General features: G+C 37.0%; 1 protein-coding gene across 1 annotated transcript in view; it reads right to left on the bottom strand.

Annotated features, from left to right (window-relative positions):
• The window catches only part of slc11a2 (solute carrier family 11 member 2), a 227,013-nt gene that overhangs the window by 114,956 nt on the left and 88,552 nt on the right, over nucleotides 1-23,505 (bottom strand). The window contains exon 3 of the mRNA XM_052101452.1: nucleotides 3,362-3,495. Within this exon, the coding sequence (XP_051957412.1) occupies nucleotides 3,362-3,495 (134 nt within the window). The remainder of the gene's footprint in view (nucleotides 1-3,361; nucleotides 3,496-23,505) is intronic.

Here is a 23,505-nt window from a genome sequence, read left to right as displayed (position 1 = left end):
TTGTTAACAGAAAAGATCGGGCCCCGCCCCTGAGAGTTAAAACCGACTTGTGCAAAGATTTCAGCTGCGCGTGTGTTCAGATCTGCGCGCGCGTGTGTGTGTGTGTGGAACCTGTCATGACTCGCGGTTTTGTTATTTCCGCGACTTGTTAAATTGTGTGCACAATAAATTTTTTTTGTGCTCAAGTTTGAGATTTGCAAGTTCTGCAGGTTTACGTTTTACGTGCGAGCTGTGTCATGGTGCTCACACTGTTGTAATTCACTTGTGCGCTGTGTTTATGCGCTCACGCTGTTTTCTCCAACATTTAAGGCTATAGTTATGCATTAAAATATGTTCCAATGCAATCTTTCTTGACCAAAAATGCCCCTTTGTTTGATATTTTGCAGCAATCAACATGAACAAAACTCACGCAATATCTGCCTTTGCTTGTGTAGATGGCTAGTCTACCAGGAAAAGTTACTCCTCCCGTGACAGCAGCCGCCAACTCTCGTCTACTTTCAAGACTAGGCATTTGGCATCTCAAATGAGCCTAAAATTTCAACTTTTTCAACAAAAATGCATTCTTATGAAGGCATTTGTTGAATAATGAGAATCTAAGGTAGGTGGGTCCAGTTGTGCTTTAAAAAAAAAAGTCTTAATTTCTTTAAATTCAGTTTTCAGAATTTAAGGTTTAAAGTCTTCATCTTAAATATAACTAAATCTTAATTATCATTAGAAGAGGTATTAAATTTGTGGACAGAAAGCCTATGATTATTAAACCGCAAAAGGCTGCAATTTAATTAAATGTATAGTCTGCATGTGCTGCATGCTAGTGATGGGAAGTCTTGATTCATTTTGGGGAACCAGCTGTTCTAACATCCTGGCGTTGTGGAATACATGCTCAAACAAATTCAAATAAAGCTAAATATAAGTGAAATGAACAAACCTTTTCTATATTTATTGTGGGAAAATGATTTCTAGCAATTTGTCAAAAAGATACTGTCCAATGATTTGCTCCACACCAAAAACAAAAATTACCTCTAATAAAGTTTGGAAATAAATTCTTAAGAAATAAGAAATTTGATCAGATTGCAATCTTTCATGCATTGCATGAAAGGATTAAAAAGTTTGCAATCTGTCAAAATGACCTCTAGTTTTCTTGTATTTGGATACTTTGTTTGTCAAATGTTAGTGGACATGTCCATAGTTAATGTGATGAACTATACCTGTGGTTACTCTGCTAGGACACTTGAGGAACAGACTTCACATCCACTTAAAATCACTGCCACACCAGTTGGTAAAAAGTAATTGTAAAAAAGGCTAAGAACAGTGAAAAAAGTTCAAAGAAAAGGTCCGGCATCATTTGTTTGCTCAAAGGCCAGTCTATTTACCAGATCAGCAACAAACTTAACCTTCCATCTCCCACTGTTCGGTATATTGTAAAAAAGTTCAAAGATGAAGGACTTGTGAATAAGAAAAGAAAAGACAGCCAGGAGATTGGACAGGATAATTGTGAGTAATGGAGAGAAATAGGCAAGAAATAATAAGTAATGGGTTTTCAAACTGGGGACTGGGATACCCAGGGGGCTGCAAGGGGGTCTGTGGAAAATTTCAGAGAAGTGTAAAAAATGTATACAAGTAAATTTATTTCCCCAAATTACAATAATTACCATTTTATTCAGCTTTCTAAAGACTAAAAACAGATATCAGCAGAATTGAAAATGTCTTCAGGTTTATACATCTAACAGTACTAATAGCTGGTAGTAACACAGGGCATGTGGTGAACTTAATAAAAAATAAATATATGCACTGGTGGCCAAAAGTTTGGAATAATGTACAGATTTTGCTCTTATGGAAAGAAATTGGTACTTTTATTCACCAACGTGGCATTCAACCGATCACAATATATATATAGTCAGGACATTAATAACATGAAACTTTACTATTACAATTTGAAAAAAAATAATTTCAGAACTTCTAGAATTACCTCATTAAAAATCATCCACATGCAGTAATGACAGCTTTGCAGATCCTTGGCATTCTAGCTGTCAGTTTGTCCAGATACTCAGGTGACATTTCACCCCACGCTTCCTGTAGTACCTGTCATAGATGTGGCTGTCTTGTCGGGCACTTCTCACACACCTTGCAGTCTAGCTGATACCACAATAGCTCAATGGAGTTAATATCCATAATATTCTTTTCCAATTATCTGTTGTCCAATGTTTGTGTTTCTTTGCCCAATCCAACTTTGTTTTTTTTGCTTTTTTTTCGCCCCCATTTCAAAAGTGGCTTTTTTTTTTTGCAATTCATCCCATAAGGCCTGAACCCCGGAGTCTTCTCTTTACTATTGTACATGAAACTGGTGTTAAGCAGGTAGAATTCAATGAAGCTGTCAGCTGAGGACATGTGAGGCATTGCTTTCTCAAACTAGAGACTCTGATGTACTTATCCTCTTGTTTAGTTGTACATCTGGGCCTTCCACAACTCTGTCATTGTTAGAGCCAGTTGTCCTTTGTCTTTTATGACTATAGTGTACACCTTTGTATAAAATCAGTTTTATGGCTATTTCAAGCATTGTATAGCATTCAATCCTCAAAACAATGATTGACTGACGAGTTTCTAGAGAAAGACATTTCTTTTTTGCCATTTTTGACCGAATATTGACCGTAAGACATGCCATTCTACTTAAAAACTAACACAAAGACAACGTTAAGCTTAATTTAATTAGCCAAATAGTGGCAAGTGATTTTCTAGTACAAAATTAACAATTTAGCATTATTAATCAAGGATAAGGTGTTGGAGTGATGACTTCTGGAAATGGGGCCTGTCTAAATTTGATCAAAAATTACTTTTTTCAGATAGTGATGGTGTTGTTTTTTTACATCAGTAATGTCCTGACTATACTTTGTGATCAGCTGAATTCCACTTTGGTAAATTAATGTACCAATTACCTTCCAAAACAGCAAAATATGTACATTATTCCAAACTTTTGGCCACCAGTTTATGTACAGTATATATCAATAATCATTGGGAAAATATTAAAATTATAGATGTGTGAAAAAGGCAAGCCTAGTATATAACAAAGGTTTTCTAGTTCTGCTGACATAAAATGACCATTAAATGAATTTACTTACAAAGTGTCATGCAAAGATGCTACATATATTTTAAGTAAATCCAATACATAATTTTATTTTTGTTCAGTGTACATTTAAAGTGGAATGTGACTAAGCACAACATTCTGCTTAACATCTTCTGTTGCACAGGAGGAGGAAATTGTGAATAACATAAAGTTGAGTAAATTATAACAGAAATAAACATTATGGGCAACTCTGCTTTGATGGCTATCCAATATTCCAATTGTTCAGTGTTCTGATCACAGTACCTTTGTGACATCATCGGGAATGGGAACCTTCTCCTCAAAGTATGTGGAGATGGGTTCATCCTGCAGCACGGGAGATGCAGGGCTGTAGATGTCAGGACTCGCCTGGGTGGCCCCGTTCTGCTGAGGGGGGCTTTCTGAAACACACATTCAATAAACCTGTAGTTCATGTGATTATGGTTTATTACCTGTATTTTGAGCCATATTGCTTTTCTACAACCGATGTTAGAGTTTTTACCACCCCCCCACCCTCCCCTCCCCTCCCCTCCCCCTCCCCCAAGCATAATGTGCTAATGTATTGCAAGAGAGTCAAATGCAGGGCAGCAGTTAAAATTACCCACGTGATGAAGAAATTGCAGAAACACACTTATGTTAGACACATGCCCTTCAACTGATGACATTTTGTGTCATGTCAAATAAACACTAAAACATTCTGCAGAGTTCTCAAAATCTACAACAGGCAGACATAAACCAGTTCATTCTACTCAACCTTTTATGACTAGAGTTATCAAATCTCCAGTAATATATCTTAAATAAACAAACTGGTATCACATTTTGTATTTATTTTTTTTTACACACGACTGACATGAACAGACCCAATAATGCAGGACTCTATGGTGCAAGCATTTCACTCACATTTGAGAGGAAACATTAGAACGTATGAATGTGAAAAATGATTTTGGTGCATCTTCCCTCATATACCAAGTACTTTTGCATAAAAAGAATGACAATCTGAATCAGAATTAGCTTTATTGCCAAGTACTCTTACACATATAAGGAATTTGTCTTGGTGACAGAAGCTTCCAGTGCACAAACAATACAGCAACAAGACAAAGATAATAATAAAAAGATAACAAATTATAGAAAATACAAGTATATATAGAAATACACAATAAGACTAATATATATATATATATATATATATATATATATATATATATATATATATATATATATATATATATATATACATACATACATACATACATACATACATACATACATACATACACACACACACACACACACATACATGTATGTGTGAGAGTGGACCTTTCAAATCTACAGTAAACACATTCAAGGGTTCAGCCAGTTGTTGGTTCCCTACAGTGTTTGGGGATGGTGTCTTGAATTTAGTAAATTCTTTCAGGCCACTCCACACTGATGCAGGTTTGTTAGCTGCAGTCTAGTTTTCAAAAGCACATTTTTCTCACTCCAACACATGGCTGCGAGCGCTCTCCCTCTCTCTCTTTCATGTGCACACAGAGACAAAGAGAGTGTGAAGACATACTACATAAATATGGTTTAAGCAGAGTTTCTTGCTTGTTTTATTTCTCAGTCAAAATGCCGGATAATGTTTTAAATAATGAGGGAATGACGGATGTCTTAACCTTGCACATGCGCAAGAATCAGAGAAAAGTGGTGAAAATCTAAATGTGGGAATCCATAAAATGTGCGATACCAGTTAAAGCCAAGGTACTCAAAGTTGACAATTTTAAGAATTTTGTTTTTGCCTTTTCAGATGCATTACACTTACTTACATGTCATCAAAAGTCTGGCAAGTAAACAAAAATGTTCTAGCCAATGACAATTTTTTTCTCTGAGGTTTCCATACACGGTTGTATGATCTTCTATCTCATATTTGTATAAAATCTGAAATGGGTGTGTAAACTTCTGAGAGAAAAGGGGGATGAAATCTCACTCAACTGAATATGTGAGTACATCTGTTGCTATTTCACAATCACTGTTTGTGTTAACCTTAGTCGTAGGTTCATCTACAAACATGACACACCATAAACTTAAAACACTGACAGCAATGTTCAAACTAAACCACAAGAAAATTACAGCAATAAACTTTATGATTTCCTCTCATGGCCTTAAGGTAACTGATAAAAACTGAATACATGTTTAAAATCACTTGCTTAAAGTTCCTGTTTGTGTAAAAACAAATAAAGTAATTTTATTTGTTTTTACACATATAGGAACTTTAAGCAAGTGATTTTAATGGTACTGTATTATTCAATAATGTCAGCCTCGACACACTGAGAGCCAGTGTTTATCAGGGGTCCAAGCACTAAATGTGCTGTCCTATTGTATATTGTTGTGCCATTGGTGCAGGTCATTATCATAAATACCATCTACAGAATATGATGCAGGTGCAATACAGGATGGTTTATCAACAACATTTTTAGGTCAAGGCAATTGCGATTATGCCATTATGGCTTTCCGAGTACTTCAGTTAAGTAAAAGTTCATTTTTCAGGATCCATCTATATCCTGCACACAAAATAATAATATAGCTGATCATTGCTCATGCGCCTAAAATTTAAAATAAAATATTGTAATTAAAGATGGGCATATCATTCTTGAAATAGATACTTCCAAAGCTGATCTTCCAATAAAAAATATTTTTTTGTGTGTTTTTCAGAAAAAACATATTTAAAGATTTTTAAAACAAGACTTTTGCAGATAATGTGTCTTTGTTTTAACTGTATATTGTCTTGACTGTTTTCCATTTGTTTATTGTCAAATACACTTTACATTCAACATACATTCTCTCGAAACAATAATGATTTTTCAGAAAGCAGAGTGCTTCATCAAGCAATAACTAACTTGTAATGAGTGATGTAGTGATGAAATAATAGATAGTTAATGAATCAGAGGACGATGTCTGTACTGTAGTTTGCCATTTCACACTAGGGGTGACAAGATAATCAGAGACGATTCGCTGAAGAATGGGCCATTTACATAAGCGAGGTGAATTATTGCCATTAGCATATTCACACCTTTACAATACTGTAAGGTGGTGCAGATCGACATTCAATTGTACTCCTGCAAAACAACCATGGAATCACAGTACAAAAGACAAGCAAGCAAGTTAGAGTGAGCCAGACAAAACATTTTTTTATGGATTTCTCTACAAGCTGCAGCAGGGAAGAGTTTGTTGGTGATTTGCTCAACAAGGAAGAAAACATTCAAGAGTCTTCAAAAACTATAACAGCCATCTGCTGGACAAGTTGACTGGCATGTATACAGTCTATGGGGTGACTAGAAAGAACCAAGTGTAAAAAATTTAAATGTTAATTGTTAAAATAAATGTTAACAATTGGAACAATAATGACTCATAGACATTATAGACATTACAGTTTTATCTTCTGTTAATGCCTGATCTTCTGTAAAGCTGCTTTGAAAAGATGTGTGTTGTGAAAGGCCCTATACAAATAAATATGACTTGACTTGAGTGGGTAGGGGTGTGGTCGAGCGCCGGTTTGTGAATGGAGACCGAGATCGTGAGTTGAGACGTCTCAGCTTTCCCAGCCCTTAGAGGATTCACTGCAGGGAATTTCCCTCTGGATCAGATGCGATACGAGACACTTAGGCATGCCTATGACCAAGTGAAAGTAATTGATGGTCAGTGCCTCCAGCCAGACATTGCAATTATCCGTATTTTTTAATTATCAAGGATTGGTTGTATTGAGTGTCACAGGATGCTGAGACAAAAGGAAGATACAACCCAATTGTTAATACAGAAGAACCATCGGGAAATGTTATTCCAGATGGCTCATTATAATTTGATTGCAGGCAAGAAAGTTAAGGCAAGAAAAAAACACTAAGCCATTTAATGGTCGTTTTCTATTGGCTGGGCATTCACGGGATGTCCGCAGGTGGTGTTCGGCATGCCGTGAATGTCAGCTGGTGAATCCGCCGGCCACCCCGAAAGCGCTATTGCGCCCCTTTTCCACTGATTGTGGTCCCCTTCGAAAGAATTGGTATGGACCTTGTCAGGCCATTAGTGTGGACGGCACACTGGTATCGCTTTGTGTTGGTTCTGGTGGAATACGCAGCACGATATTCGGAAGCAGTGCCTCTGCGCAACATTTCAGCACATAGTGTTATGGAGGCACTCTTCAGAATAACCTCCAGAGTGGAGATTCCAAAAGAAATCCTCACTGATCAAGGCACAATGTATACGTCACGTACATTACACGAACTGTACGAATTATTGGGGATTAAGTTGATTCGGACCAGCATTTATCATCCCCAAATGAATGGCTTGGTCAAATGATTTAATCAGGTACTAAAGATTATGATTCGTAAGTTTGTGCACGAAAATGCTTGAAATTGGGACAAAGTGGCTCGAGCCCCTATTGTTTGCCGTAAGAGATGTCCCGCAAGCCTCCACAAGGTTCTCCCCATTTGAATTATTGTAAGGGCGTCATCTGCACAGCATACTCTATGTCTTACAGGAAAATTGTGAGGAGGGACCTCAGCAAAAACTAAATTCAATGCATTCTTGACCTGAGAGCAAAACTCAACACACTGGGGTGAATAACGCTACAGGTATTTACACCGGGAGAAAAATTCCTTGTATTGCTCCCCACATCGAGCTCTAAAATTAGGAAATCAATTATGAGGTTAAACAAATGGATAGAGGCGGAGCAAGACAGATTTGCCACCTCAATCTCCTAAAACCATGGAGAGAGGCGGTCCACGTGACTTTGACAATGGTGGTTCCACAGAGGGTGGAGCTCGGACCAGAGGTGAACTTAAAAGCCATCGATCAAGTCACCCCAGTCACTTGCAGAGACCACCTCTCACAGTCACACGTTATAGAGGTTGCAGAGAGAATTCTCCGACGTGTTCTCGCCTCTCCCCGATCGTACAAATCTCAAAATATCAAAACCATATCAAAACATAGCACCATATCAAAAGAAGCCCAGGGGTAGTGGTACGTATTCATCCCTACCAGTTACCAGAGTGCAAAAAAAAATAAAATACGGTTCGGGAAGAATTAAAGGCCATGCTAGATATGGGGGTAATGGAGGAATTCCACAATGATTGGGCCAGCCCAGTGTAGCTGGTTCCGAAGAGCGATGGTCGGTCCATTCTGTGTCGTTTACAGCAAAATCAATGTGATTTATCAAAGATTTATACAAATGTTTAATTAAATGCAAATACTTTTAATTCACAACTACAACTAACAACCACCACAACTACAACTAACAACCACCTAGCAACAACCTAGCAATGCCCTAGTGCCATCAAGAACACCCTAGCAACCGCAAAGCAACCTTAGCAACTAGTGGTTGACTATATATCGGATTTACTGATTAATCAGGCTGATGGTTGAGTTTAACTACCGGCAGGAAAAAAAAAAAAAAAAACAGCGATGGTCTATGAAAGTTTTCTTTTTCATTCCACCATGGCCAGCACTGGAGTGTTCTACAGTCTGAACTCCTTCTACAGTATAACAGTATTACTGACTCAGCATAGAGTTTGTTTTGCAAAGTGATTGGGCTACGGAGAGACCATTTCAAAAGCTGATATAAAAAACTGACAAAGAAAAGCCAAGGCATGTATAAAAATTATTGTCATGGTATACAATAAATCAATTATTTAAGATAACCAAAGGTGGTTTGATAATAATTTGTTTATAACTAATAACTTAAAATGAGAATTGCATTGTCGACAAGGTGGAGAGAGGATAACATCAGAGCTAACATTAGCTGATCATATGGGTAGCACACTGTTACAAACTCAAGTATGGAAACTGCTTACCTTTCCTCTTAATTCACCATTTTGAATATTAAAAAAAGTCACTTAAGAATTTGTGCAGATCCATTATTTTTTCAGGGGTTGAGAGGTGTCCAATTTGTTCCAGTCAGGTTATAAACAGGAGCGTGTGAAGTTAATTATCAGTAGTAAATCATAATTTCATGTTAATGTCAACCGTATGTGAAATTAGTTTTTTTTTTTTTCGCCTGTGTGTGAATGCACGCACACAGGAACAGTTTTATAGTTTTCAGTTTGATCGTTTTTTTGCTTACAAAGTTTCCTAAACTTGTCTCTGTTCTGACAAAATAAACTTCTGTTGAAGCATCCTATGTTATGACGTAGTTACTGTATGTACAAAAGAAACGTAAGAGCATGGTCAAATATATCAATCTGAAATATAAATTTGATATTCATGAGAGCACATTGATATATAATATAGAGGAAAATAAATACACAAAATGGCTTAACTATTTCTTATATTGTGAATGGCAGACACATATTTAGCAGCTAGTATGGTTGTGTTGTCATCTTCAAGTACATCCGTATGCAAGTTCCATTGTATCAGACAGTTTATGGAATAACTGAAGAAATTTGCTGAAAGTGTGGTACTTTGGGCTAATAAAAAGGAAGTGCTTATCTTCTATTTGGTTTGTATCACACTGACTGCATATCCTCTGCTCTCACGGTAACAGGACATGTGATGTCTTCCTCACTCTATCTCTAGATCATTGTCACTTAGTCAATATTTAGACAGAATCTTTCTCTTTAAATTGTTTAATTGACAATTAGCAAATTTGGTAGTTCTATTTACAGTGCATCCGGAAAGTATTCGCAGTGCTTCACTCTTTCCACATTTTGTTATGTTACAGCCTTATTCCAAAATGAATTAAATTAATTCTTTTCCTCAAAATTCTACAAACAATACCCCATAATGACAACGTGAAAGAAGTTTGTTTGAAATCTTTACAAATTTATACAAATAAATAAATCACATGTACATAAGTATTCACAGCCTTTGCCACAGAGTCCACCTATGGCAAATTCATTTGATTGGACATGATTTGGAAAGGCGCACACCTGTCTATATAAGGTCCCACAGTTAACAGTGCATGTTAGAGCACAAACCAAGCCATGAAGTCCAAGGAATTGTCTGTAGACCTCAGAGACAGGATTGCATTGCAACAGAGACAAGAACAAATATAATTGTGTGTTGTCAGCTTATCCTTCTGGGGTCTGAGGGTGTTTTGAGCCCTGGAGAAATTTTGACATGCCTTGATATTTGTGCTTTTTTCAGTTGCTTAAAAACATATTAATGGCTAAAGTCTGATAACACTGTATTCAGCCCAAACTGGGCTACAATAATATGTGAGCAACATGTGTGTACAGGTTTGTATTTTTGAGAAAATAACATTTATGCATGGTTTTTGAAAAAAACCATAACACATAAATATTTGTCCACAAGACTTTTGAGAACTGGATCTTGTAAACTAGGGTTTTTGCTACAAAATGATGTGAAAACCATCCTGATCACTCATTCATACAAAACAATATAGTAATTGAACTTTTGTAAGACAACTTTAGTGTTGAAAGGTAATATGCTAGGAGGCGTGAACGATCATGAATATTGAGGTAATTTACACCTGAAGAGACAAAAGATGCCTCCCCTGGGCCTATCAATGAGGAATGTGACAGAAAGAGAATGTGAGGAGACTTAATGATCAAAATCAAGTTTTAAGTTAAAAGTAGTAATCTGACTATACATTTTCTTTGCATAAAGACTTAATTTTATACCTACACAACCGTTTAAAAGAAGTCTCTCCTGCACACCAAGACTGCATTTATTTGATCCAATTATTTGAATATATTGTAAAATGCAATTTGTGATCATAGCTGAATTTTCAGCATCATTACTGCAGTCTTCAGTGTCACATGATCCTTCAGAAATCATTCTAAAATGCTGATTTTCTAATATGGGCATATTTAAAGTGCATTTTACTAATTTAACTTGAACACATATTTGCAAGCACAAGCTTTGTTGATGATAATGAGGCAGCATAAATGCTAATTAAAATATAATCTAAACATTCATATTATTTTTATATTATATTACATATCATATTTATATCATATAGCATACAATTTAAATACCTGCTTTAGCCAAAACAACATTTACATGTAACTAAAACTTGCTTATTAGGACATATTTCAAATGTCAATACTCTGAATCCTGGCTGGCAAGTCTGGATACAGTCCCACTTTTAAGCTTTCTTCAGACATACGTTTCATGTTTGTGTGATAAGTATTCACAGAGTTTCAGTTCATTTTTATTACGTGTTTCAGAAATATGCTTGTGAACACCAAGACGTCTGATAGCTCACACTTTTTATTTTCTTTATTTTACAAAAAAGATTTTGTTGTTATTGTGAATGTACACAAAAGTAGACCCTTTATAGTTATATATATATATATATATATACCCTTTCTGTATACCCAAAAATGACAAGAGTATTTTAAGTTGTTTCCGCTGTGATGACGCGTCCGTTGACCCCAGAGGGTTAAGCACATTGTTTGTCTATACTTGTGACTGATGAAAATTAGCTCACTGTTTATGACCAATGAATGCAGATACCAGCTAATTCCAAAAGGTTCGCATACTTTTTCTTGACACTATAAATATGTGGTTTATAAAATCTGAAACTTCTGTAACTTGTGTAAACTTCTGAGAGAAAAGGGGGATGAAATATCTCATTCAACTGAATATGTGAGTATATCTGTTGCTATTTCACAATCACTGTTTGTGTTAACCTTAGTCGTGGGTTCATCAACAAACACGACACACCATCAATTTAAAACATTATGACAGCAATGTTCAAACTAAACCACAAGAAAATTACAGCAATAAACTTTGATTTCCTCTCATGGCTATAAGGTAACTGATAAAAACTGAATCAATTTATAAAATTACTTTATTTGTTTTTCCACATACAGGAACTTTAAGCAAGTAATTTTAAAGGTACTGTATTTTTCAATTATGTCAGGCTCGACATACTGAGAGCCAGTGTTCATCAGGGGTCCAAGCACTAAATGTGCTGTCCTATTGTATATTGTTGTGCCATTGGTGTGGGTCATTATCATAAATACCATCTACAGAATATGATGCAGGAGCAATACAGGATGGTTTATCAACAACATTTTTAGGTCAAGGCAATTGCAATTATGCCATTATGGCTTTCCGAATACTTCAGTTATGTAAAAGTTCATTTTCAGGATCCGTCTATATCCTGCACACAAAATAATAACATAGCTGGTCATTGCTCATGCGCCTAAAATTTAAAATAAAATATTGTAATTAAAGATGGGCATATCATTCTTGAAATAGATACTTCCAAAGCTGATCTTCCAATAAAAAATAATTTGTGTTTTTCAGTAAAAACATATTTAAAGATTCTTAAAACAAGACTTTTGCAGATAATGTGTCTTTGTTTTAACTGTATATTGTCTTGACCATTTTCCATTTGTTTATTCTCAAAACAAGTGAAAAAAAGTGCAGTAAGACAAATACACTTTACATTCAACATACATTCTCTCGAAACAATAATGATTTTTCAGAGTGCTTCATCAAGCAATAACTAACTTGTAATTAGTGATGTAGTGATGAAATAATAGATAGTTAACGAATCAGAGAACGATGTCTGTACTGTAGTTCCCCTTTTCAAGCTAAAGGCCTTTTCACACTAGGGGTGACAAAATAATCAGAGACGATTCGCTGAAGAATGCCCATTTACAGTCAGGTCCATAAATGTTGGGACATCGACACAATTCTAATCTTTTTGGCTCTATACACCACCACAATGGATTTGAAATGAAACGAACAAGATGTGCTTTAACTGCAGACTTTCAGCTTTAATTTGAGGGTATTTACATCCAAATCAGGTGAACGGTGTAGGAATTTACAACAGTTTGTATATGTGCCTCCCACCTTTTAAGGTGGTGCAGATCGACAGTCAATTTTACTCCTATAAAGTGGCGCAACGCACCTTTCAGCTGGTCCACCGATCTATCACGGAAGAGAAAAACTACTTGACATGTTTGCAAAACAACCATGGAATCACAGTACAAAAGACAAGCAAGTTAGATCGAGTGAGCCAGACAAAAATAAAAATTATGGATTTCTCTACAAGCTGCAGCAGGGATGAGTTTGTTGGTGATTTGCTCAACAAGAAAGTCTTCAAAAACTATAACAGTCATCTGCTGGACAAGTTGACTGGCAGTATTATCATGTATACAGTCTATGGAGTGACTAGAAAGTGTAAAACATTTAAATGTTAATGGTTAAAATAAATGTTAACAATTGGAACAATGCTGATTATATGCCACACAGGGGTTTTTAGAAAATGTCAGAGAAAAAAATAGGGTTCATACTGTAAATGTAAGAAAGCAGAATATATTTACAGACTTGTACATTATTTTTCAGAATTTGAAAGATCACTATGATGAGGTTAATAAAACTTAATAAAAATAACGTTTGTTTGGTGTACAGGAAAACTTCATGCGAGAAAATTAAGTTGCAGTACAACCTTTTAAACAAGTTTAAATATAATTATTTTTTTACTAATTTCTTGTTATTTTTACTTATTTTTAAGAGTAATTAGACCTAGTAAACTGTAAAAAACTGCAAGTAAGCTTAGGGAAAATGAACAATTGTCTAATATTCCAGCAATTAGATGAGAAAATTGACAGCAACTGACTGATTCATTGGGAATAAACAAGAGATTCTCTCAATATTACCAAAAAATGAATACTTCAGAATGTAATCATGTTCCCTGGAAAGATGAAACTATATTAAAATATACAAATCTACCACAACGTTCAATAAATTACTCATTAAAAGACTTTAAGAAGGCTTAAAGTCTTCCATAAATGTTTGACTAATCATACAGGCAATTTGAAAAGTTAAAACTTTTGACGATACATAGCCAAGGGTTTTCAACAGGGGGTCCGTGATCCCCAAGAGGTCCGTGGTGGAACCGCAGGGGTCTGCAAATTATTGTTTGACCCACCATTGGTGGCATTTATAATAATCACTCACTCGCACGTGAGCTAGGTGTATGAATTATCGAAATGTTGAAGTCCTTCGCAGCTGCATGCCAAATCTTAAAGTGTGACAAATCAGTGCTAGTCAGAAGTGCGCAGCCAGGACAAACCCTTCACATGACAACCACTCATCATGAGCCACTCAATGAGTGACACACATCAGGTTTAGCAGTGCTGCGGTCGAGGGTCGTGTGAGTAAACGTGTCCATTTGTGTTGGTCGTGCTGTGAGGTTGAGCAGAGCCTGCTTTCAGAACAAAAGAGTACTTGCCTGGTGTAATAAAATAGTTGCCGCTGAGATTATCAAGCCCTCATTCACGGTTCTTAATATCCTATGATTATTAACAATTAACATATACTGTAGGTGCGTGACAGAGCCAGACTGCTCCTGTCTGTACCTTTAACTTCTCAACTGGTTTTGCTTCAGGACCAGATTTTACATTGGACATCAATTGTCGACCTGCCATAGATTAAAAATAACCTGTATTTAATGTATCCTGGGTCGCATTTCCTTTTATGTTGCAAAGTTTTGTTCATGGTTTTCCAGTACAAGGACATGCATCAAGTGACATTATTTTTGTTGTTGACGTCAACAACAAAATCTACAGGAAGTTTTCTCTCCCCCTTTTAAAAATTGAAGAGCATGTTTTACTTATATGAGCCCATTATTATCCTGTTTGTTACCTAATATTACATATTTATACACATATTACACAGAAGGAATGGCTCCTCATTACCATGGTTAGGTCAGTGTGCTAGTCTTAAATAAAAGAAATAATAATAATAATGTATTTATACATTCGGTTCGTGTCATCATCGGTCTGTGACCTTCAGCTCTCACTGGATCGCTTGGCAGTCGAGTGAAGCGGCTGGGATGAGGATTAGCACATCTAAATCTGAGGCCATGGTTCTCAGCAAGAAACCGATGGAGTGCGTACTCCAGGTAGAGAAGGAGGTATTGCCCCAAGTGAAGGAGTTCAAGTACCTCGGGGTCTTGTTCACGAGTGAGGGGACAATGGAGCGGGAGGTTGGCCGGAGAATCGGGGCAGCGGGGGCGGTATTGCACTCGCTCTATCGCACCGTTGTCACAAAAAGAAAGCTGAGCCGGAAGGCAAAGCTCTCGATCCACCGGTCAATTTTTGTTCCTACCCTCACCTATGGTCATGACCGAAAGAACTAGGTTGAGAGTACAAGCGGCCGAAATGGGATTCCTCAGAAGGGTGGCGGGCTTCTCCCTTAGAGATAGGATGAGGAGCTCAGTCATCCGTGAGGAGCTCGGAGTAGAGCCGCTGCTCCTTTGCTTCGAAAGGAGTCAGTTGAGGTGGTTTGGGCACGTCCAGCTGGGAGGAGGCCTCGTGGAAGACCCAGGATAAGGTGGAGAGATTACATCTCCACACTGGCCTGGGAACGCCTCAGGGTCCCCCAGTCAGAGCTGGTTAATGTGGCTCGGGATAGGGAAGTTTTGGGCCCCCTGCTGGAGCAGCTGCCCCTGCGACCCGACTTCGGATAAGTGGTTGAAGATGGATGGATGGATGCATTTATGAAAAATAAATACTAGATGAAACACATATTGAAAAGTTAACTACAACTGCAACTGTTGATATAAAATGAGGTCTAATCGATTCTACCTTTAGATTATTTCTAAAAAATACAAATACATATTCGTCTCTGGCTTGCTTTTGCTCGCATTTCAATGATTACTCTGTGTCAATGATGCCGAGATCTACTTTTATATTTCATTTAATCACTGAGAAGGTTTACATGCAAAGTAGCACCAAACCTCACAAGCAGCCTCATGATTGGACACAGAGTGGCCGTATAACACTTTTCCTTGAGCAGAATATTGCACTACAGATCGCCGAGTTTGTTCAAAGGGGAAAGTGAGATGTGCATGGTTGCCAGATTGCACAAAATAAGTATAACATTAGGCGGAATATTTCCAATTTGCGCAAGTATAAATCTCAAACTGGGGGTGTTTCGTGTTAAACGCTTGCGGAGACGCGTGACGTCCCAATGCAAGTCCGAATAGACCAGTTGAGAAACACTGCTTTAACACACACACACACACACACGTCAGACCCCCTCAACTCGCTTCTCTCTGACATTTTCTCCACTGCTAGAGTGTGTGTCGCAAGTTGACGAGTCTGACAGGCAGACAAGGAGGAAAGGAGAAGCGCGCGCGCATTTGAGATTCTCCGTCCAGTTGCATTTTTTTCTCAACACCGTAGATAAGCAAATGTACATGGTATGATAACTGTCAATTTTCAAACCGTGGTATACCGTGAAACCGATATACCGATGCAACCCTAGCTGGGAGACCAGCTAAGACCATCCTGACCAGCCAAGAACACCCTGACTAGCTAAGACCAGCCTGACCATCTAAGACCACCCTGACCAGCTAAGGTAAGCTAAGACCAGCCTGACCATCTAAAAAAAAAAGAAGGGTTCAAAACACCTTTAAAACCAGCCTGACCAGCTGTGACTAGGCTGGGTGACCAACTAAATTCATCCAACCAGCTTATACTACTTTTAGATGTTTTTTTCAGCAGGGCAGCATTTAATGATTATTTCAACGGCTTTGCAATGTAAACATCATGAAATATACTTACAATAATATGGTAACATAGAGCCATCCATGTTTTTATAGGCATAAAATGCAACACTCAATTTTATACAATATTTAATGAGGGTCCCAGCTCTGTCTTTCTACCTACCAAGTGGTCCTTGGCCTGAAAATGGTTGAAGACCCCTGCTGTAAACCATAAATATCCATTTATAATCAATTTTATTTAAATACATTATTAGATGCTATAAGGATTAAAAGGTTATTTAAAAGCGCTGCCCATATTGAAATCGGTTGATCTATATGGTTGACTTCACACTGACTGTTATTTTAAATGTAAGAAAGTCTCTCAAGTTCTGCTCAGACATATTGTATATAGGCTACTCATTTTACACTGAAACAGTGCTGTTCTCATGCTGAAGCAGATGCTCGGCTTATGCTTGACCTGGGCACAAATCAAAGACAGCAGCAAAACACGTTAAACGTGGACAAGCCTAAAATCATTTTATTGTGGGAGTACTCCATACATGTTGATAAAATCTTATATTCTTAGCATGCGCATTGCATAGCATTCTGTTTTATTATGCTTCGGCTTATGAAGTTTAAAAGACATTCTAAAAAGTGGCAAATGCTGCTCAAAACAACAACCAGGAAGAAAATAATTGTCATCATTCTTTAATGCACTATTTACTGTCAAAACAATTACATTGTAATCCAAGGAGAAAGATAATATTTTTACGTAAAGCATTTTCTCGCCCAAAGAAACCCATTAAAATAATTCTATTGTTTTAGTCCATTGGCCCAAGTAGCCCTAAAACTAGGCTTCATTTAAATGAAAAATTACTTTTATGCAAAGTATAATGGATTAATTTTGATTTTGGGGGCGATATGTGACATGGACATGTAGCAGTTTTTATTAAATGAAAGACATGAAAAAATATTTTTGCCTTAATATATGGAATAATAGCCTACTCAAGAAATTGAGAGTTTCTTACAAAAAGAATGCGATGCTTATCACTGGCTTAACAGACACGCTGATTATGTTACCAAAAAAAACATCTTTTTCCTTTATGTATGCATTTTACTACGTGATTTATGTTTCGGAACTTTGTGTGTATAGGCTGAAAAATATTTAAAACCTAAAAATGAATGCAGTGAAGATAGTTTGCGGTTCAAAATGCAGAGTTGTTTAGCTGTAAATTTGCTGTGTGCTTTGATAGACATGTTAATAATGTTATTCCTTTACAATTTGTGAATTCAGGTGACATCATCATCCACTGCTCACCAATCGGTTGTTTTAACATTTCGACTATTATATAATGCAAATAACACATTGCCTATTATCACACAAGACAATGAGGGTCAGACAAAAGACAAAATCAAATGCTACCAAATGCAGTAACAGTTTTCACAAATCAGGCTCTGTCCAAATCAACTGAAGCATGAACACTGACTGTGTTTATAGGATATAGCAGTAAAAAGTGCTTATTTTTCACCTTTCCAACTGGCAGACCTAATTGACAAACAAAAACTTTGCTGTGAAAAAGTTTACCAATCAGACAGGTCAAGATTAGAGTAATTTCTTCAATAGGTGTTCAACTTTTGGACTTATTTGCATTATAAAATAAAGAAGCATTATAAAACTAGATAAAAAATGTATCAACACAAACTTTGATGTTGGCTTGAGAAACTTAGCCTTAAAGATTGAAGAAATTGGGAAAGCTTGAAGTTTGAAGGTTTTAAGTTTGAAGTACTTACAAATTTGTATTTTTAAAAGTTCAAAGTTTATAAATGATCTCAGATAGATATATAGCTAATTTGGTTGCTAGGGAGTTTCCAAAGTGATACTCAAGGACTCAATACCCTGAGTCCAATGAACGAAACCAGAAGCCTTTATGTTGTTCTGGTGCAGAGATTTGTGATTTTTTTACTTGGTTGCTAAGCAGTTACCAAGGTGATACTCAAAAGGCTCCTGGCCATCCTGAGTGAAATAAGTCAACTGGAAATCTCTACGATGTTCTGGAGCAGAGATATGCGATTTGTTACTTGGTTGCTAGTGTAACCCCATCTAGTTGCTAAGCAGTAATTAAGGTGATACTTAACATGGCTACTTGCAATCCTGAGTGAAATAAGTCAACCCGGAAGTCTCTACGATTTTCTGTTGCAAAGAAATGTGATTTGTTACTTGGTTGCTAGGGTAACCCCATCTGGTTGCAAGGCAGATATCAAGGTGATACTTAACAAGACTTCTTGCCATCCTGAGTGAAATAAGTCAACCCTGAAGTCTCTACGATGTTCTGGTGCAAAGATATGTGATTTGGAGACCTTTTCAGTTTCTTTTTAGAAAAATAAGGGGCACACTGCATTTCTTTACACCACATATGCTATTTGAGGTTTAAGTAATCCATTGGTGGCAGGGGACAACCACTATAAAAACTAAACACTTTATGCTTACAGCAATGTGTGTTAAAATATACAATTAATACGACTTCATTGCATCCGTTATAATAATACATTATTGGTAACACTTTACAATAAAGGTTCCATTTGTTGTTATCAACAGTTAATATGAACCAACAAGGAACAATCCTTTTACAGGATTTATTGACCTTTGTTAATGTTAATTCCAAAATAACCCAATACATTTTTTTTAAATCAAAAGTTGTATATGTTAACATTAGTTCTTATTCTTGCGCATACATTCAATACAATTAATTTTTTCCCCCAAACTGCAGGTAGGCCTTCTACCTACTGTACAACGTACACACCATACAAACACTTATTATTTTAATATACACAGACATCAGTGCATATTTCAAAATGTTTTAGCGATTCAAGACTAGAGCAAGTATATATACATGTATATATACAACTTAAATAATAAGTATAAGCGGTGCTTTTTGGAGCAAAATGAAACCGAAACATCTGGATTCAATATGCCAGCGATCCGCACCAATAATTTCATGCAGCGATGACTTGAAGTTAAGATAAAATCCAGTGGAGAGAGTCTACTTCACAAGTTTAAGGAATGTGTCGGAAGAAGTCAACTCAGTGCTTGCTCATTTAGAGTTTGATTGGATGCTTATTGATTTAAATGTGAATGGATATAATACAAAATGGAACGCAACAAACTTGGATTAACTTGTTTTCAATGCAAACATTTTTTAATCCAAGAATTGCAACATTTAATATTTGTTGTCAAATTTGAAATGATTTAATAAATGAAGCATCCATGATCGCATGAACAATGTGCTCGGCCGTTACCATCACTTGCAGCGATGTAAGATGAACTGGTCTGCAACCACTTATCTAGAGTCAGCCTTTGACTTCTCACTAGTTATTAAAGTTTGAATTTGAAGTAGGGAAGCTCATTCTAGCAGTTACGGGCCAGCGTTTTCCTGGAGCGACAAATGGAATTCGGTACCAATACACACATCATGCCTTTCTGCCATTGCCAGCCTTAAACACGATCCACACTCCGTAAAACAAATCAACAAGGTATGAAATGTGAATCACTTTAAAATATTTAATTACAAGCAAAAATATTTGAAAATCTAAATAATAGCATTCAAAGCTGTGTGTTTTACACATTCAATGAGGGAATGAATGATATGCTACTCATCCCACAAACAGGCTAATTGTGAAGGATGTAGACAAATCAAAATCCAGAGGTTCTCAAATGTTCTCCAACAGCACTAAGAAATCAGGGAAGAGTTCGTTTAATTATCAACTCTCCATAATAATTTTTAAATTACACCAACTGTTATTTATGAAATGAGGCAAGCATTCACAAATGCTCTTTGCTGTAAAATTAACAATGCATATCCATATAAAACATGATTTTAAAACAACAATACATTTGCCAGACACATTGAAATGTTATCTTTTAAAATAGCCTAATACAATTTTTCAAAGAACTCGTGACCTCCCTGCAATACATATGCCTATAGCAGCCCACACTTTGGAAAACACACTTCAGAATCAGTCTCAATTTCAATCACCTTTGCAGTCCAGCATTTCTCATCAGAGCGAATTGCAGCCTATATATTTAATATTTTCTAATACCTTTCTTACAAAGTAATAAATTAAAATGTGCATGATATTGTCTGATGCACCCACAAAAGATACAGCAGGTGACATGTAACTATAAATTAGGAGCATGAGCTATACTAAAGTGGTCCATGCACCACCTGGTGGAAATTGTAACATATATTTTAATTGTGAGAAGCCCGCCTGTGGTATGCGGAGTCATTTTGAAGTAAAAGCAGATAATTATAAGTCTCATGCAATCGCAGGTTTCTAGTGTTGTCGGTTTTTTGAATAAGCTGTTTTTGGATAGTTATGAACCATCATTTATGAGCATCTTGCTGTGCATGTCACGCTCCATGTCAGGTGGGAGAGGCGGCTGCTAAACTTACTGCTGCCGTTTCTGCCTCACAAATCCACTGATTTGCGTGGTGATGTCGGCATAAATAAAACAACATATTTGATGTACTATAGCACCAGGACATGACACAAGCTGAGTCTCGTTTCGAAGGTTCTGGTGGTTGCAATTGTTGGCCAGATACGTTATCAAGGCATTTCAGAAAAGAGAGTAGGACACTTCGAATGTGACCTTTCACAGGAATTCGGAGGAATGCATGAGGTGTATCAATCGTGGGCAATCACAACCCACAATTCTTTGCTTAAGAATCAGAATGAGCTTTATTGCCAAGTGCTCTCACATACACAAGAAAAACTAATTTTGGTGATAGGAGAAACAAGTGCATACAGAACATTACAGAGACACACAGAATATAAAACCAGGTAAGGGTATAAATAGACATACAAATAATAGGACATATAAAAGAATGGCATCTGTACATGTGCAAGTGGTAATGTATGTGCAAGGTAGGGGTATGTACAGTTATTGAATTAAATATGTGAATTTACACATGTACATGAGATATGTATTTACATTATTGCACTATGAGGAAGTCCTGAGGCAGTTTACTTGTTCATGAGGAAAATGGCCTGGGTGTCCGGGCTCAGTCTTCTGTAGCGCTGGCCAGAGGGCAACAGTTCAAAGAGGGAGTGGACAGGGTGTGTGGGGTCCAGAGTGATTCTACCTGCATGTTTCCTCACTTTGGAGATATACAGGTCTTGGAGGGTGGGCAGGGGGGGCACCAATAATCCTCTCAGCAGTCCTGAATGTCCATTGTAGTTTCCTTCTGTCTGATTTGGTGGCTGAACCAAACCAGATAGTTATAGATGTACACAGGACAGACTTAATGAAGGCAGAGTAGAACTGTGTCAGCAGCTCCTGTGGCAGGTTGAACTTCCTCAGCTGGCAAAGGAAGTACAACCTCTGCTTAACCTTCTTCACAATGGAGTCTATGGTTGATACTGCAAAGTATTGTTAAAATAAAGAGACTCCTGCTTCCTCTTTCAGAGAGTTACAGAACTTTATCACAGTGGTGCCGAAACCAGGGAATTAGGAGGAAGCAGGAGCTGGATAACATTCCACGTAAGTCTCTTTATTTTCACAATACTTTGCAGTATCACACACTGTTTGCTTTTCAGCAACACACACCACCCCAGACTCTGCGTGCGTGCGTGCGTGTGTGCCTCTCTCTCTCGCTCTCTCTCTCTGCCCTTTATTCCTCCCGGCTCTCATTGCAAACACAAACAGCTTTTAGAGATAATAACCCACAGGTGTTAATCCTTACCATTCTTAATCTCTCTGTCTACCCATCCAGAGACATCGCTCAGCTATGCTCAGATCACCACAGTATCGTATGATACATATGGTATTGTATAGTGAGTGTTGCATCATACAATACAATATTTTTTACACTCATAATCTGTAGATATTATTAATACATCTGTTTGTATAGGGTCCTTAAGGGAAGATGTAAATACTGCACTGGTTTCATTGATTCTAAAAGAGGGAAAAGATCCAATTTACTTTTCTAGTTAGCGCCCCCTGTCTCTGCTTAATTCAGATCTGATATTAAGATAGAGTTATACATGCGTAGGGCTTTTTCACATATTGCATGCTACTTCACTTTCCAAATCTTCTTGGGCAAATTTTTCATTCGACATGGAAAAGGTGTTTAATCACCTTGAATGATACTAAATCTGGGCAGTATCTAGACCTGGGGTATTCAATTAAAATTTGAAGAGGTCCGGTCTCTAAATGTATTTTCCACCAAAAGTACAGACAATAATATATTACATCATTTCGTAGCCATACTGACAACTGACAATGTATAAGAAATAGGCCTACTATTTTTGTGGAATATATATTATAAATTACTTAAATAAAAGAAATCCTAAACAGACCAAAATATTATCTTAAGGATTAGGACATTAGGGTCCCAGAGACAAGCAAAGTAGTGATGTATCCCCCATAATCTTCTAATATACATATACATACACACACAAACACCCACAAACAGTTGAAGTCAGAGGCTTACATAGACTAAAGACTAATTTTAACCACTCCACATTTTTCATATTATATGAATTATATTAGATTAATATTTCATATTCAACTATAGTTTTGGCAAGTCATTTAGGACATCTACTTTGTGCAAGACACAAGTAATTTGTCCAACAATAGTTTACAAATGGTAAATGGTCAGCCACTTATATAGCGCCTTTTTAACCTTAACGGTATTCAAAGCGCTTTACACCCATTCACACACACACATTCATACACCAATGGTGGAGACAACTGACTGCTACCAGAGCTGCTATATAAGGTGCTAGCCTGCCATTGGGAGCAACTTGGGGTTCAGTGTCTTGCCCAAGGACACTTCGGCATGTGGAGTTGTGTGGGCCGGGATTCGAACCACCAACCCTGGCCGACCCGCTCTACCAACTGAGTCCACAGCCGCCCCAAACAGATAGACTGTTTCACTTTTAATTGACTATATTACAATTCCAGTGAGTC

The sequence above is a fragment of the Xyrauchen texanus genome, chromosome 32 (genome assembly GCF_025860055.1).
Source record: "Xyrauchen texanus isolate HMW12.3.18 chromosome 32, RBS_HiC_50CHRs, whole genome shotgun sequence".
NCBI lineage: Eukaryota > Metazoa > Chordata > Actinopteri > Cypriniformes > Catostomidae > Xyrauchen > Xyrauchen texanus.
The sequence above is the reverse complement of the archived record's forward strand: the minus strand, read 5'-3'. Positions and strand labels throughout refer to the sequence as shown.